This window comes from Corvus kubaryi, unplaced genomic scaffold (assembly GCF_017639235.1).
Source record: "Corvus kubaryi isolate FWS band 111438036 unplaced genomic scaffold, C.kubaryi_AGA036_p1.0 135, whole genome shotgun sequence".
In the NCBI taxonomy this organism is placed as follows: Eukaryota; Metazoa; Chordata; class Aves; order Passeriformes; family Corvidae; genus Corvus; species Corvus kubaryi.
In genome coordinates, this window is record NW_024580669.1 from 5,199,911 (window position 1) to 5,216,220 (window position 16,310).

Here is a 16,310-nt window from a genome sequence, read left to right on the forward strand (position 1 = left end):
AAAACTACTGACTTTACTTGTGTTCTGCATTGCTTGTTAAGATGGGTCCGACTCGCTTCTTGTTTTTGCGTGTTTAAATGGGAGGTCAACCTGTTATCTTTGCTCTGGATTCACAATGACACTACAAACTACAAATTAAATTTGTCATGAGAATCACAGACTGTTGAGGACACTTTATGGCAAGGGACAGAGCATTTTCACAGCATGCTTCATTTAATCCCAGAGAAAGGGTAACGCTGAGAAGAAATGGCAGAAACTTCTGTCACAAGGAAATTTTTTGTCAAGTTATGTTCATGGCTGAATTTTGTGATGTCTCACATTTTATCTTATTTCTAAAAGCCTTTATTCCGTTTGGGTTCTCTTCAGTGACCAGATAATGTGAGCAGCGGTAATGTTTATGAGTCCGAGAAAAAAGGCTAACTTTAGGTTTCATTGCCACTAGCTTTCTATAGAAGAAAATGAGATAACACTATACAGACATACTTCTTACAAAGAAACTAAACATTACCAGACTCTCCTTTAAGGTAATTTTATTTTTTATGAGAAGTTAAACATTTTGTCTGTCTTTTTATCTGCCATATGGAAGTTCTTTGGCTGACTTTGTTAATCATTCACTCTTCAGCTTGGAGTTAATTGTTTACTAACTGTTAAGCTGTGTGCACTAGGAAAATGCCTTTGGGCTCTTAAATCAGTGGGACTATCTCACTAGAACAACAGAGATATGCCTAGTGCTACTACTTGGGTGTGCAGATCTCACAGCTCCAGGCTATGCTGCGGGTCTTCATGCACTGATCTCTGGGGATGGAGTGGAGTCACATCCCTGTGTGCTGGTTAAAATGGACACACACCACTCACAGACAAATGCTCACATAGGGCGGCTGCAGTGCCTTGGTTCTCTTTCCAGTTGCCCTGCAACTCAAGCAAAAAACCCTCTAATGACCCTTCTCTGAAAACGATGGTTTGGTCTTTTCTCTTCACAAGAAAGCATTTGTAGAAGTTAAGTTTAACGTAGAGAGAAATGGATTCTGTCCACCCTGGAAGCTGTGAGCTGGTTCTACACAAATGACACTGGTTCTGCAAGCCCAACTTCCAGAATGCTTCACGCAAAATCCTACACAGCTGTATCCCCATTAATGCTGGAGGACTTGATGCCTGAGTGAGAATAGTGCAAGCAGGATGAGGTTCTGGCCCTGCATCAGCCTCAATTCTCCTCTCCAGTCTCATCTAACTTGCTGACAAACCTGGTTGGTTTTCCAGAGACACATGCCTGATTTACTCCAGCAATTTAATAAAACCATGGTTTTGAGTGACTGCTAATGGGATCACCATTAGATAGGTACAGCTGCTTAGTGCGGGCTACAGTTTTACTTGCAAACACAAGAAAGATGGAAATCTATCTAGGATGACATATAGGAAAACATTACAATCTCCCTCATAAAACAAGCAAGGTTTTTATATGCACTTAATATAAATGTCTTGATTTCAGCTGGTTTCTTGCTACAATTTTCTGCTTGTGTTTTTTCCAGGGAGACTTATTTTTCCATTGTAAGTTTTCAATTTGTTTCTGGCATCAGCAGTGTGCAGGAACAAAATATTAAAGATCAGAAAAGCCATAATCTCCTTCCCCCTCCCCTGCCAATTTTACCTTGCAGAAAGTTTGGTAAGTTTACCCCTCCCATTTGCACAGCAAAGACTTGAACCAGCCCATGCTGGTGCAGTGAAATGAATCAGATACTGTGGCAGGCTGCTCCCAGACACCAGGGTTATCGAGTGCCATTTTGCAATCTAATTAGCAGAGGATTAAACACTGCGCCTTGCTGAGGCAGTTGATCTGCTCTCACCAGAGGGGTTTTACCACCTGTGTAGGGTAAGAAGTCTTTTTACTTGCTCCACAGAAGGTAAAATCACTCCATGGAGAAATAACAAAGCCTCAGCCACTTTGTCCGAGTCCCATCCCTGATTTAGGCTGTTCATTTTGGAATGGCTCTGCCAACAGATGGGGTTTTCAAGCATCGTGTAGCAGAGAAATGCTCATCTAGGCTGTCTTTTCACTGCTGTGGTCTCTGAGTTGTGGCAATGGACAGCGTCTAGCCCGGAAATTCCTGCTCTCCCTTTGTATCCAACCTTCCCTCACAGATATATGACCACTTCTGCCACAGTTCTCAGTGGTTTATACATAAGGCAGCACCATTGTTTTGGGTCTGCTGGATTTCATACATGATTTGCTGAGACCAAAAAACCCCTAATTCCCAATAAAGAGAAAACCAGCCCCCTATTTTTTTAGGGTTACACTTGCAGAAAAAGGATCAGAGGTGCCTAAAGCCCCAGATTTTATTAAGTTCCAAAGCCAATGCTACAGACTAGATTACTCTCAACAGCTGAGAAGAGAAGGCTTGACTCTTCTGGTGGAAGTGTGTCTCCTCTCATGCAGTCAGAGCACCTGATCTCTCTTCTCCTTCCTTCTGATGCTTTCCACCAACCCTCTCATCCATAGAGGGCTGACAATAATTGTTATAGCTTGTGAAAGGCTGAGTCCTGTCATGGCAGGGCAATAATTTCTTCCAAAGAAATGTTTGTATTCCTGACTTCTGAAGGTATCTTTTAAGGACATGTCTTCCCTGGGAGGTTGGCACTACTGGAGATATGTGGGTGCAAACACCTAGCCTAGGCATGTTTTAAACTATCATGTGTGAGGATGGCTTGCCCTGCAGGTAATGATTGATCCCGAATAGATGTGTCTTTTAGTCTTTGTGAAGACCTCCTTACTCTCCTTGTCCTTTCCTTCAATGAATAAGAGCCCTATTAATAGCCTTCAGTGAATAAAAGCCTAATTGATGCCTAATTGTCTCTTGCTGCCTCCTTAGCAGTTCAGTTTTCTACCAAAACCTTGATTCTAGTTTATTTTAATAGAAGATGCTCTCAGTGAGCATTAGGCAGTGTCCAACTTGAATGTGACCAGAAAAGGTGAAAGAAGAATTGGCACAGAGACAATGCAAAGAGAAATACAGTGCATTAATTCACTGTGGAAGCTTTTCCATTCATAGAAGAGCTGTCCAGTTGCTCCAAATCATCCAGTTTTGCAGCCTGCAAGCAAGCCTGAATCCTTGCCTCCCATTGTCTCCACAGGTTTGCAGTGCAACAAGCACTGTTGCTAACCTGCTGTACATTCCCACCTGCAGGGCATGTGCTCAGGAATGAGGGTTTTGTATTAGATGGCATCCTAGGTGGGAAGATCAGAACACACGGGTCCCTCTCATAGGCTGAGCTCAAGAATCAAAACTTCCCATGCCTTTTTTTTAGGCATATGTTGAAAGCCATCTTTACCTGCTACCTTGACATTAACTCTTCAGTTAATAAAATCGTTGCTTATCGAATGTAATGCTGGTCCTGAGAAAATCATGCAATTTTCTTTTTGTAATAAATGGAAGCAGCTTTCCTGTCTCTTCATCTCTTTCTCTCTCGGATCATTTATGGCTTGACAAAACAGTATCAAGGGTTGGCTGAGCACCCCCAATGCACCATAGCCAGTGGATGGAAGGCCTCCAGCACCTGAGAGGATCAGTCCTTGAGTTCCCATCGATGTCTTATGAACCACACAAAAAAGAAACTTCAATTGCAAGATTAAGTGACACTTATTTCCTCCAAACCCCACAACTTTTAATGAATTATGAGCTACTTTTTCCCATTAATTCTTTGCAGACATTCAGACGATTTTGGGAGAAAACGAACATCCTTCAAAAACCACATGAATCAATGCCAGCATTTGGTGTACATCACACCCTTGACTCCAGCTATGACATGTGTGGCAAGCCCTTGGTAGAAAAGTGAACACCTACCTTTCTTGGTTTCACTTTGTCATGGTAGTCATATTGAAAAATCCCCTTGTAGCTAAGTCCTAACCACCACGGAATTCCCTGTTTGTCCTGAAAGAGAAAACAGAGGGAGTCATATTGAATAAGATGGGGAAATGCTGGAGATTTCCTGTGTTGTCATTCAAGGTGAAGATTTGTTCCTAAGTAGCATCTTTGAATGGGTGTTGTTAAATTTCCCCCTGCAAGTTCCCACAAGTCACAAAGCTCCACAGTGTTTAAAAGAGATCTGTTTCACTTTTTGCCATGACATATAAAACAATTTAAAATATGGCACATGTGATCAAGTTACTCAGAATGCTGTCAGGGGAGGTGAGGAGGTTTGACATGGGTCCCTTGTGCAGTGGTGCATCCTCTTTGTCTCCCCTGTAAATTATTCAGTCTGAACACTGAAGATTGGAGGAAGGAAAGCAAATCACCCAGCTGACTTGAATTATGTGGAGGGATTTTAGCATTAGTCTTGAAAATGCAACAGTAATGGGATCTGAGAGCTACCAAGTGATAAGGTCTGACAGGCTGAGACCCAACTGTTTTGTGTCTGAGTGTGCAATAAAATGGCCTTATGGAGTAATGGCTGATATCTGATCCCAGTCTCTACAATTTACTGAGCTGAAGTCCTCAATGAAATTACATCTGTTCTGTTAATATGATAGAGAATGGCAGGGTAAAGCACAGCAAAACCAAAACCCTCACATCAGGAAGAAGCAAACCCTATTATGTGCAACATTTGCTGCCTCATTGCTGCTCACTGCTGCTTATTGACCATGGGGAGCTCACTGGAATAGCTCTCAAGTGTTTGTAGGATTGAACATCCAGCCCAATCCACAAGATTTTTCTTGATCTAGAATGCTCCAAGAGATCTGGATGCAAAAGGTGCTGGAGAGATCCTGTCCTCTGAGAAAAGATGAGGCTAATGCTTTTTGCAAAATAATAATAGCCTTATTATTACATTCTATTAGCAGGAATAGACTAGAACCGCATCCCCTGAGACAAGTACAGTCAGATATTTGTGTTTTTATGGTACCCCATGTGTGCAAGATATTACAGATGTATGAAAAACTGTATGATCTGTGCACAGAGATAATGATGAAACACATCAAAACTTCAGGGGTGATAAATGAGGGAATATGCTCTGGGGAATGTGGATCTAGCTTTCTTTATATGTTTATTGATTTCTCTACTTAAAAAAAAATAACAAACCTACACAGCTGGTCAGGCAGGGAAGTAATAATGATAATATGAGGTTGGAAATTTTGGTGATAAATCATTAGACAAAAGAAATGAGGGATTTCATGAATACCTGCATGAAGTCCACATAGAAGTGGAGAGCTGTTTGGGGATGAGAATGTGTTATCTATCTCTAGAGTACAGGACAATGTTCTGGCATTAAAAAGATGTACAATCTCTGTATCCATCTACATATCTCATGTGAGGGGAGCTGCAGTATGTAGGTCACGGCTGGTCCTAGATAGGTTTTCATGGATCTGCCATCTGGGAAAGGTCTGACCTCCTGGAGCTACAAAAAAGAGTGCCTGCCAGAGATGTGTCTGGCTTGTGCCTTTGGTGGTGGTTCACTGGCATTGCCATGCTGCTGACTATGAACTGAGCGCTCCAGCACAATAGGACTGCAAGAGTTTTATCTCCAAGAACAGGATTTTCCTCTTTGGAACTGTATTTACTAAACATGCACACACAGTTGAAATAAGTTTACCCTACCTCAGGAAGTGAAATGAGACTTTAGCAGCAGTGTATTGTATTCTGAGAGCAGGATGGCTGTTTGCACCTCTCTCCCTCCCTCTCCAACAGGAGTTTAATTCAGTGAAGGACCCTTCTTGTAGCACGTACCTTTACTGCGTAATAATGCACTCCATATGTTGGGAGGGATTCTACAATACTCATGTAACTGCAAAACAACACAGAAGAGAATAACACGTCTGAGAAGCTGAGAGGATGATCTGAAAAAAACCTTTGATAAATAAATAATTATGCCAAGAAATACTTAAAAATGAAGCATTGCATGAGATGGGAAGCATAGTAACATATTGTATTTACAGTCCTGTATAAATATTTCCTATTAATACAAGGGTCACAAAGAAATCACTCTTATTTCACTTACTTTACAATTGCTTGACCTCTTGTCTGACCATTTAGTTTCTTGTAATGTTCAATGACTCGATCCTCACTGGAAAGGAAAAAAATTGGATGTTTTATATAATGGCATTATCATGACTAAGAATCTTGTCAAAAGCTGAAGAGATCTTTCTGTTACACAGCTACTGCCTGACAGAATCAAAAGATGCCAAGCAAAACCATTAGATGAGGGGATTTGGTGCAGACCAGGGTAAACAAAGGGGGAGTCACCGACTGAGAATAAAAATGGTTTTCTAAGAGTTGGGTTTCTAGTAGAACCCTTTTTCCTCACAAGCATGGTACCTACTTGTACAGACTTTTCCCTCTCTGCATTCCTTTCCTTATCTACAAATGATGCCCACAATATTACACTGTGGGCAAACAGGTTCACCTTGGAGCTGATGAAGATCTGCTCTGCCCTAACTGAAGTAACTTCTTCTCAAGCCCATCACATCCTCTGAAAGATGGTCAAAACTGTCAGAAATTGGTGGCCAGTCATAGCCCTAAGACTGACAGATTCCTCCTCACTGCAACTGCATAACTGCAGGTGCACTGGTGGAACTACTCTGGAGCAACTTCTCTCAGCAGGAAGCTGAATTCCTAGTGTACACAGAGGAATAATAACAGCAGGTTAAACAGTGACAGGGGATATTTCCAGGCACTCAAACTTGAGTTTCTTTACTCTTAAAGTACTCATGTGCTTTTGCTTGCTTTTGGGTTATACTAATGTGCATTCCCCAGGCAACTCCTGGCTATGCACTGGGAGTTGGCATGAGCTGGGGCCCATTCCCAACACCTCTTCGGAGACTAAGATCATTTAATGTCTTAGAAAGACATGAACCATGTCATCATGTTTTCCAAGGTGAAATGGAGGCTATTCCACACCAGTGGGCCTCTGTGTCAGAGAACAATTCTGAGTGTGTGCCAACAAGCAGTAGAGATGGAGCATCCAAGAGAAATCAGCACGACCCAAATGACAGATTGAGAGACACCCGTAAGTTCATTTTTAAAGCATTTCATTCATTATTCTCCAGTGAGCGGGCAGCAGAAGTATCTGATGCATACAGTCAGCTGTGCTAGCAAGTTCGCAGCATGGCAAAGTATAAGCCAAGGATCCAGTGTAGTGCACACAAGACCTGCTCTGTTACACTGGCATGACAGAACACTTAGGTCCTCAGGTTTAAAACCAATTTCTTGCCCTTTATTTTGTAATACTAAGGACAGGGAATCTGATGAGTCCCCTGGAGATACTGTACAGAACTTGCCAGACAAGAGGAAGGAAACCTAAACTACCTTTATGCCACCTTAGTGACCTCCCCACCTGGCCCTGCATAAGCTTCTAGCAGTGCCGCGTGTCCATCCCATGCCATCACACTGCATGTGGTTTAGGGCAATGTGAACTGGCATTCCTCCCTCCCTTCATTTCCTGGATCCAGCACGACCCCCTAATGGGGCCTTTCAGTTGTCCACCATGTGGTAATCCTTCCTCAGGCAGAACTGAAGCCATTTGTATTGCTAGGCAGTGTGAAGGAGCATAGCAGTGTGGGATGATGTGATAGATGACCTCACCATGACTGCTCAGAGATGCCCACAGGAGCTTTTGTGGAGGACTGCAAAGCCTTTCACTAGCCTGGCTTAACATGACCGCATCGTCTCCTTGCTGCCTTCCCCATTTGCACCCCTGTGCCAGAGAGGACAGAACCTCTTTTTAGAAAGAGAGGCAGAATCTCTGGAGCCAAAGCATCTTTTAGAAAGAAGAGGCACAGGGAAGCTGAGGATTGTGCAGCCCTAATAATGAAGAGAGAAAGGAGGAGAATCAGAAACACCAGTGTAGGCAGCACAGAGCAATTCAGAGACAGTCTGTCAGATTGTCAACAGGGCCAGCTCTTCCCTCACAAGCCTGTTGTTTATCTGAGAGTAACTGCTTTCCTTACTCACTCATCAAGTGGCTTCTCCCATTCATCCTACAAAAATAAAAGAGTCCTTTTTGGGGCAAGGTGAAGTGATGTCCCACTAGCAGGCCACAGCAGGAACAGGATGCTGACTGAGCCAGTGACAGATTACATGGGTAAAGGAATGGTCCAGCTCTCCCTTCAAATCCCTCAGAATCATTTTAATGCTTAGAAAATGATCTGAAAGCTCTAAATTCTACAGCTATGAAACCATATTCAGCACACTGATCCAAGCAAGTACCACAGATGTTAAGGGTGTGCACATGAAGGCAGAGCCTGGGTCTCCTGCCATGATTGTCATAAACAGGATTACTTTTGGAGCAATAACTGAATTACATGAGTGTTCAGTATTGGAAGAACTCCAAAAAACATCATTCTTAATAAAAAAGATAGACAGAGAGGGCTTACAGCCCTTTGAAATTACCTCTTAAAACCATGATTACATGTGGATGCAATTCCACCGTCTCAGAGAGGAACAAACCAGGAGTGACTTCTCAGAACATAATGGAGTTTCTCCAGTTGAAAACACTGCTAGCTTTATTTTCCACTCTGTGCAGTTTATTGCACAGATCAAGCTCTCATATTGCTGCCATTCAAGGAAAGGATAGATGCACCTGGACAAGCTGATTATTTAATGTGATTCTGGATGTGCTCTGCTTTCTTATAAATGATTATTATAAAATTATTGATATGTTCCTAGACCATACTCCTTGGGCAGGAAGCCAATTGATGGCCCATTTCCTTCAAAAGGACAGATCAGATGTAAGCAAGCCTTCCTGAACATCAGGACAAATAGTTATGCTTTTAACCCATGTTAGAAATGTGGGATAGTCCAGGCTTTACCCAGTTCTTCTAAACAAATGCAGTCAATGCTATACCTCCATTGCTCTGTTAGGATACTGATAATCTTCCTTTGTAAAATGTTTTGTGGTATACAGATGTTAAGTGCCAGGTAAGTATCATCTTTGTTTCTTCTTTCCTTTGGACAAAACTTACAAAGCCTGAATTATCAATCAAGGCATATATAAGACGGAGATCTGCGGCCTTTCACCTTTCTGCAGCACTGGGCTTATCACCGGGGAAAGAAACGTACTCCAGAGCATGACTCTTTCAATCTATTTTGGATGGATTCCTTGGGAAGAGGTTACTGCTGCTTCTTTCCACTGACAGCAAAGGGAGCTGAGGGCACCTAGCCCAGATAGCAACATCCACACTGGAAAAATGTTCACAGTCAGAACAATCTGTGTGACAGTCCCTCCTCTAACAATTCTTTGAACTTCCTTTTCCTTCCCACTGCCCTGTGCAAGAAGGACCATCCAGCACAGAGGTTGCTTTCTGCCTTCAGCTCTGGGTTGGAGGGTTAAGCCCAGCACGTGCCAGGGAAAACAAGCAAAATCAATCACGGGTCAGAAGGAGCATTAGCAGAGTCTATAAACATGCTCCCCTATAATTTCAGCTGTTCATCTCAAGGCAGCTGCCATGCTGCTATTGACAGCTGGGAGAGTGCTAGGACACTGCTGGGACCACCAGCTGACATCTCCTCTCTCCCTGCTTTGCTTTGTTGCTGTGTTGGTGACACAGAAACTCATTCACAGTGCAGGGCTGGCAGAGGATGCTTGACTAATGTGGAGACAGAGACACGGAGGCTGCTGAAGCACTGCTGTCTGTTTGCCAGCTCATAAAACATTCTCCCCAAAGATGCAGAAGTTAATACATGGATGATATCCTGAGGCAGACAACTCTGATAAAGATCTTTAGAACCAACAAGAAATCCCTCCTGTCCCAGCAGCTTATAGAACTGGACAGCAGACAACTTGCAAGCAAATGCAGGCCTTGAGTTTCTCATCATGAGATCCAGATTTTCAAAGTTAGTTGCTCCCTCCCTCTCTTCCCAGCACACCAAGCTGTTTTAGTAAATTGCTGTTCTTTAGTGTTGTTCTGCTTCTAACCTGATTTGACCATTTTGATTATATTCTTGAATGAATAATGTCTTTATTTGCATACGCTGTCATACAGTCATATGCTGTCCCTCTGAAACCACTAGCACCTCTTAGGCCAAGGGACCAAGAGCTGGACCAGGGCCTCAGGACTGTGTTGAACTAGAGAAAATCACTAAACAGCAATTTTCAGATGATATTTTCAGAGGTGGGTTTTCTGGCAACACTAATGCTTTGGGTTGCTACAAACAAGCTCGCGTTCAAAGTCTGTGGGAACCTGGGAGAAGTCTCTCTTCCCCCGGTCTGTTGAAAATTCCATTCTAGCATCTACTTTTGTGTTGTTGCATCTCCTTCTGGCCTTATTATTGACAACCCACTACTGGGCTGGCTTGTTGGGGAGGATCTGAAATGAGATAAAATGCAATGGCAAGTGTCTGGAAAGGAGCACTGTGAGTTAACACATTTCTAAAGGTTCTCTCCAGTCTCTGTGATTAGTTTCATGTCTGTTTCCATGCATGGCCAAGAGAAATCAAAACTCAGGGCCCCAACTCCTGGACTGTGTGGGAGGACCAGAAGCTCAGCTTTCATTAAAAGGAAAAGAAACGCAAACAAACGCAACAAAAAGCCCCTTCTTTCTTCACCAGTAATCAGAGATGCCAAAAGATGCTTGAGAACAAGATGTGCAACTGATTATTCTGAACCTGGAGAAAGCTGCAAGAGAATACAGGGAAGAGAAAGGCCTACACCATGGGTATGGAACCAGGAGACTCCATGAAGGTGGAATCAGAGACACAAACTGTACTGATCTAAGAATCCAGCAGTCATTCCACAAGTCTCTTTGGTAGGTGCAACAGCTGATGCTTTTTCATGGTGTGTGATGGAGATGTTGTATTATTTCATGCAGATCTATTACAGCATCTTGCTGAAGGTATCACCATATTTACTTGATTATTCATTTTATTATCTCTTAATCCATTTCATCTGATAAAAATGTAGTACAAAGTTCTTTGGTTTGTCTGTTTTAAACTAACTAGAGCCATTACCCATCCCACCTTTAATGTTTTCAAAGTTTCTTTCCAGGGTTGGAGATTCACTTGTGACTGCTTGCGCTAATGCTGAAGAACTGCAGAATAAAACTGATTGCTCACAGAAAAGGACTGGATGAAATCTGCATCCAGTACACAATCTGTATGAGATGCAAAGTGAACACCGTTTTAAAAATCTGCTCCATTAGATCACTGAAGTTTGATCTGTACTTTTGAGGCTTTTTGTCTGATTCAGCAACAGCCGCTTCCTGAGAGCATTAAGTGTTTTAGAGGGTTTTTAGAAAAAAGCCATCATTAAAAAATAATGAACTATTAATGTTAAAGAGGTCTCTGAGACTTGGTTACTGACATGAAATCACAAGGGAGTCACAGGACTGTAGCCTCTGATTTTATTACCCCATTGGCAACACCATCTTCCCAACCTGTAACCTGTTCTCAGTCACACGAGAACCCCCACAAAATTAAGTACAGCTGCAAGTGCTGTACCTTGTGTATAAATGCAAATACTCATATTCTGAGCACGAGGATTTTACATGGCTCTTCTTGCTATGTGGCACTTTATTAAGACCTTAGGCCATGTTGTTGCTGAAAAGGTCAGATTTGCCTTCCCTGACAATGCCTACTTGTTCCCACCTCTCCTCTTGTGAGGCTTTCAGCTTGAGCTCCCAGTCTGTCAATCAGCCAGACCACCTGGAAATGTACTGCTTTTGAGGGTGTGGAGTAGTTCTTGGGAAAAGAGATGCTCCTAAGACGAAGACCATTCTTCTTCAATGAAATGGCAGCCTATATTTATCACATTTCATGAAGATTTGATTTGGTTCTTAGAGAGAAATACTAGGAGATTGTGATGATCCACAGTTTTTGTGTCAGTGATCCTAATTTCTGCTGAGGACTCCGAATCTCTTCTTGTACTATCAGAAAGTGATTAGGAGACCTCATGATGAGCTTGCCTATGACTTGACATTAGGTAGAGTTAATTTCACTGCTGTAGCCATGCTACAAGAAGTGGCTGACCTTTTTGGCAAAGAGAAGAACTGAGATCATAACCTACAAACTGATTTGTTTCCCCCTGCCATCCTCAGATTGCCAAAATGCAGAAATTAAAAGAGTAGCAGATAAAGAAGTTCAATCCAACCCCCAGGCTTACAGCCTAAAGCTTTAAAGGCAAACATGAAAGAGCAACAAGAAGAAAATGAAGTGAAGGTGTCTCACCTTTAATGAATAGTCTTTCCCCAAATTCTTTTCTATTTGCACAGATAAAAGGGATATGCAGGGTGGCAAAAAGAATCTATGTGTGTGGCATATAAAATCTAAGTGTGACCCTGCTCCTACCCTGGGTTTACTTTTCTGTGCAATAAAGACAGCAAACAAGCACCCACCTCCAAACATCACTGAGTTCATACAAAAGGAGATGAGTTCAGCTGTGCCATACAGAGAGGACTTGCAAGATTGAACTGAATGACTCAACACAGGGCAGTGCAAAAGATTGACATTTCCAACTGGGAAAACTCTTTCACAGATGGAAAATGCTGGTAAGTAAATGGCACATTAGGCATTTTTATTTCATCAGGACATTTGCACACTTACAGTGGATTTTTGGCCAGGCATTTGGCAGATGGGGAAACTGAGGCCCAGGGTGGTAGCTCTACTTGTGTTAACTCATGCAATGAGCCAGTGGCAGACCTAGAGCCAGAAGACAGGGATCTCTGCATCCCATTTCCACTCTCAGACCACATTGCCAGAGCCAGGTCCTGCACAAGACACTGCAGAGGGTGATACATTACCAGTAAGCGAGGGAAGGATGCTCCTTCAGCGCTGGTGTTGGAAGGGCTGGCAGCTTCTTTAATTCATTCCTTACAACTTCATTGCTGAAAGAGAGTTCAAAAGGAGGATCAGGCTACAAGAAAACAACCACAATATTTGATATTACTTGACCTAGCTGGCAGGCTGCTATGGCTCTACATCTGTTCCTTCTTAACAAAAGGCACTGGGGTTTCCTTTTTCTCCTCTCTTTATTTGTTTTATGGCAGCCCAGTTAACTTTTCCTTCTATTATCAAAATTGGAGAGAAACTCTCCCAGATGGTTATGTTGAAGCACTTCCTACCAGTGACTGGACACAAAAGCCACCATGTCACATGTCACTGAGCAGGGTGCCATGGACATTTTCATATAGGGAAAAAAAAAAACAAGGGGAAGAGAAAGTGATGCTTTCAGCTGCAATTATACACCTTTATTTAATGCTTTACAAACTGCTGCAAAAAGTAATGATTTGCTTTCTTAGCATCACAGGTTATTCTTAACCTCTTGCCCAGTGACCTGTCCTTTGCATAACATCTTCACTGATAAGACTCCAGTTTGAATTTGTGTCCTGCTACACAAAACCCTCCCACGGAACCACCTCACTAACATTCTTCCTGCAGCCTCCAGTGGCCACAATGGCCAGCTGGAGCAGCATCACTGCACAGCAGAGAGCAGGGAGAGCTCATGAAATGGGAGGCAGATTCTCACAGATGAAATGAAACCGTGGGATTTTCTCCTACAAACCCCAAATGCCTCCCTTCCCACTTTTAAACACACAAGGAATTGTGTGCACATTAAAAAAAAAAAAAAGCCTCAAAGGCTTGGGAAGGAAGGCAGTGCTGCTATTAATTTTTAAAATTGTAGAAATACACAGCCAAGAGGGCCAGACAGGACACAGAGGAGTGCCAAAGAATTAATGTTGACCGGCTTACTTCTTGCCAGCAAGTTTTTCTGCCTTCTTAAACCCTTCCCTTTATCCTACCCAAAAGTGTGGCTGTGCTGGAGCTGCACAGAGGGATACCTCTTCCAGAGCTCTAGATTTCCCAGCCCACTGGCTTCTCCAGTGGGGCTGGTAGACAGTCAGATAGGTAGTCTTGACCTCTCTGGCTGTAGACCAGAGATCCTAACATCTGCTATAGACTCGAGGAGCTCTTGGACATCCCAGAGCCTGGGTTTCAGTTTTGTCTCTGGGACAGTCTGTATGGTGGCTTGAAGAGAGGTCATACTTCTTCAGTTGTAAAAATCTTCCCACAGCATTTCTCCATTTGCACATGCCAGCAGCAGGCTCTGCCTGAGACCTAGGTGGGTTTGTCTTAATTGGAGTCTGCAGGTTAATTGCTAGGTTGGGCCATAGGGTAAACCACTGACATAAATCCTGGAGCAGGCATTTTGGACGTGTCTACAGACATCTATTATTTATTATGGTAGTTTTCTTGACCTCCAAATAAGTAGTTTTAAAACAGGACCAAACTTCTAGTCAGGAGAAATCTATGAGAGATGCCCAAGTCTCAATTAGGCTCAAATTTTGCAGAGTGAAGATGTGCTGAATAGCACACAAGAACTGAGGCAACCACTGCCATGCCAAGCACATGGAAAACTACTCTGTAACACCTCCTATGCCAAGCCAAAAGTCTTTTGACATACAGTGTTTGAACACCCACTCCTGCTCAAATCCCATGGTCATTCAGCCATCAGAGAGCTCTTCTTTTCTAAGTGCAAATGCTCAAAAATGATTCAGATTTATTCTTCCATGGCAGGTAAATACCTGCACAAGTCTGAACATGAATTTGCTCTGCTCCATGTTATCTGCTGATCTGGATGCTCTGTTCTGTGACTGACAGGACACAAGTTGTTGCCTAGAAAACAAGTTGTTGCTTTTTAGAGTTTACCAGGTCTGCCCAGAGCTTTCTCCTCCACAGCATGTTCATACTCAGCTCCTACTGAGGTTTTTGAAATTTTGAAGAAACTGGGAAAGAAGAACAGAACTTGGGACAATCAGAGCAGAAGCAGCAGTAACTGCCCTCAAATGAAGATTTTTTGAAGCTGGCTGCTCATAGAAGGAAGTTGAGAGATTTCCAAAACTTTTCTGGGAAAGCACAGAGTGAGTTCCAAACAGGGACTTTCTGAGCCCAGAAATCTATCAAATAGGGCAAGATTAGTGGTGACTAACGATCCTTGAGTGTCTGGGAAAAACTCTGAGTCAGTAATGGCTCCCACAAAAGAAAGGACTAACACCAGTCAGCTCTGTTTTTTCTGTCAGTGAGGAGCAAAGTTTGCCCGCCCTGTGATAAGGTCTTTTAAGAATCAGAAAAAAAGACATTCTTAGTGATGTTGGGCAGAATTAACATTTCTGCTCAGCACCTAGAAAATATCATAAGGGTAGTGCCTCACAGCCTTAAAGCACCAAATATATGTCATGCAATAATTTCCAGGAACAAAAAGGCATTTCATTCTATGGTCCATATATTCACTAAGCCTTCTGGCAAGACTCATCCCAAGACAAATTAATTTAGGCTCTCAAAAAGATGTCAAATCAAAAATGGAAAACAATAATGACTCAGGCTGCATTTGAACTAGTGGCCATGAGGTCACTTTCCGCTTGGCTCCTTATAAAACACTGAACCCCTCAAATTTTAAAATGTTTCCAGCAGGATCACAAGCAGTTTTGTACTTTCTGCCTTTCATGCTCTTTCGAGTGAAATATCTCAGGGTGTTTATTTTATTACTGTATTTAGAAAGTGTTTAATTCGGTCACTTGTGCTGCATTTATTTTATATTTGGAAGTGTCCAGCCTCCAGGGCTGATATACACAGAAGGGTGCTTAGGATACAGATTTATTAATATGCAGGGAAAAGGCTCCAAACACACTTTCTCTGTGTTCCCTAGACCACTTTATTTCCTTTTTTCCTACGGTGGAAATGATAATATTTAAAGGACTGAATAACAATATGAAAACTGAACTGGAAAAGCCATCTGCATGGGTTCCTGAAAGTTGGTTAGAAAGGCAGAAGTAAGGTTGACTAACAATGGACCTAGATAACAGAACTCCTTTTTCTTGGGTTTGTTCTGGTACTGCCTGTTTAATGAGTCTTGTCCAAATAAGTTAGTCACCACCTCTCAGTATTCTATCTACATATGGGGGCAAAAAGGCCTGCCTAGCCACTTCATAAACATTTTGTGAAAAACAAGTTCTTGCAAACTAGTTGCAATAATTTTGAGCAAGATTACATATGCAGTTGTCTCAGGAAATACATTTTCCAGCATGTATAATAACAATGATCAGTAACAAAACAAAACTGCAGGTTAAAGTTACCAACTCTTCTCAGCATGGTAATTCATTCTGTAGAACTGCAAGAGGAAATGCAGAGTCTGAGATTCTCAGATTAGATGGTACTTTTCGAAATACAGTGTTTAGGATCTTCACCATCAGGCTGAAAGAATACAGCTTGGGTTTTGTAACCCTTTAATACATTCTAATTGGTTAAATGTCACTTGGTTACACAGAAAGAAAAGTAAGCCTGAAACTATGCTAGATTACCATCTGCCCAAACGCTGAAATTATTGTGAAATTCTGC

At 42.3% G+C, this 16,310-nt stretch overlaps 1 protein-coding gene across 9 annotated transcripts in view; it reads right to left on the minus strand.

The window, feature by feature from the left end:
• FRMD4A (FERM domain containing 4A) overlaps positions 1-16,310 on the minus strand; it is a 359,132-nt gene that overhangs the window by 50,143 nt on the left and 292,679 nt on the right. For all 9 annotated transcript variants that reach the window (XM_042053262.1, XM_042053270.1, XM_042053280.1 and 6 more), the window contains 4 exons: positions 12,719-12,802; positions 5,986-6,051; positions 5,715-5,772; positions 3,837-3,923 (listed from right to left, as the gene is read on the minus strand). In XM_042053262.1, the coding sequence (XP_041909196.1) occupies positions 3,837-3,923; positions 5,715-5,772; positions 5,986-6,051; positions 12,719-12,802 (295 nt within the window). The remainder of the gene's footprint in view (positions 1-3,836; positions 3,924-5,714; positions 5,773-5,985; positions 6,052-12,718; positions 12,803-16,310) is intronic.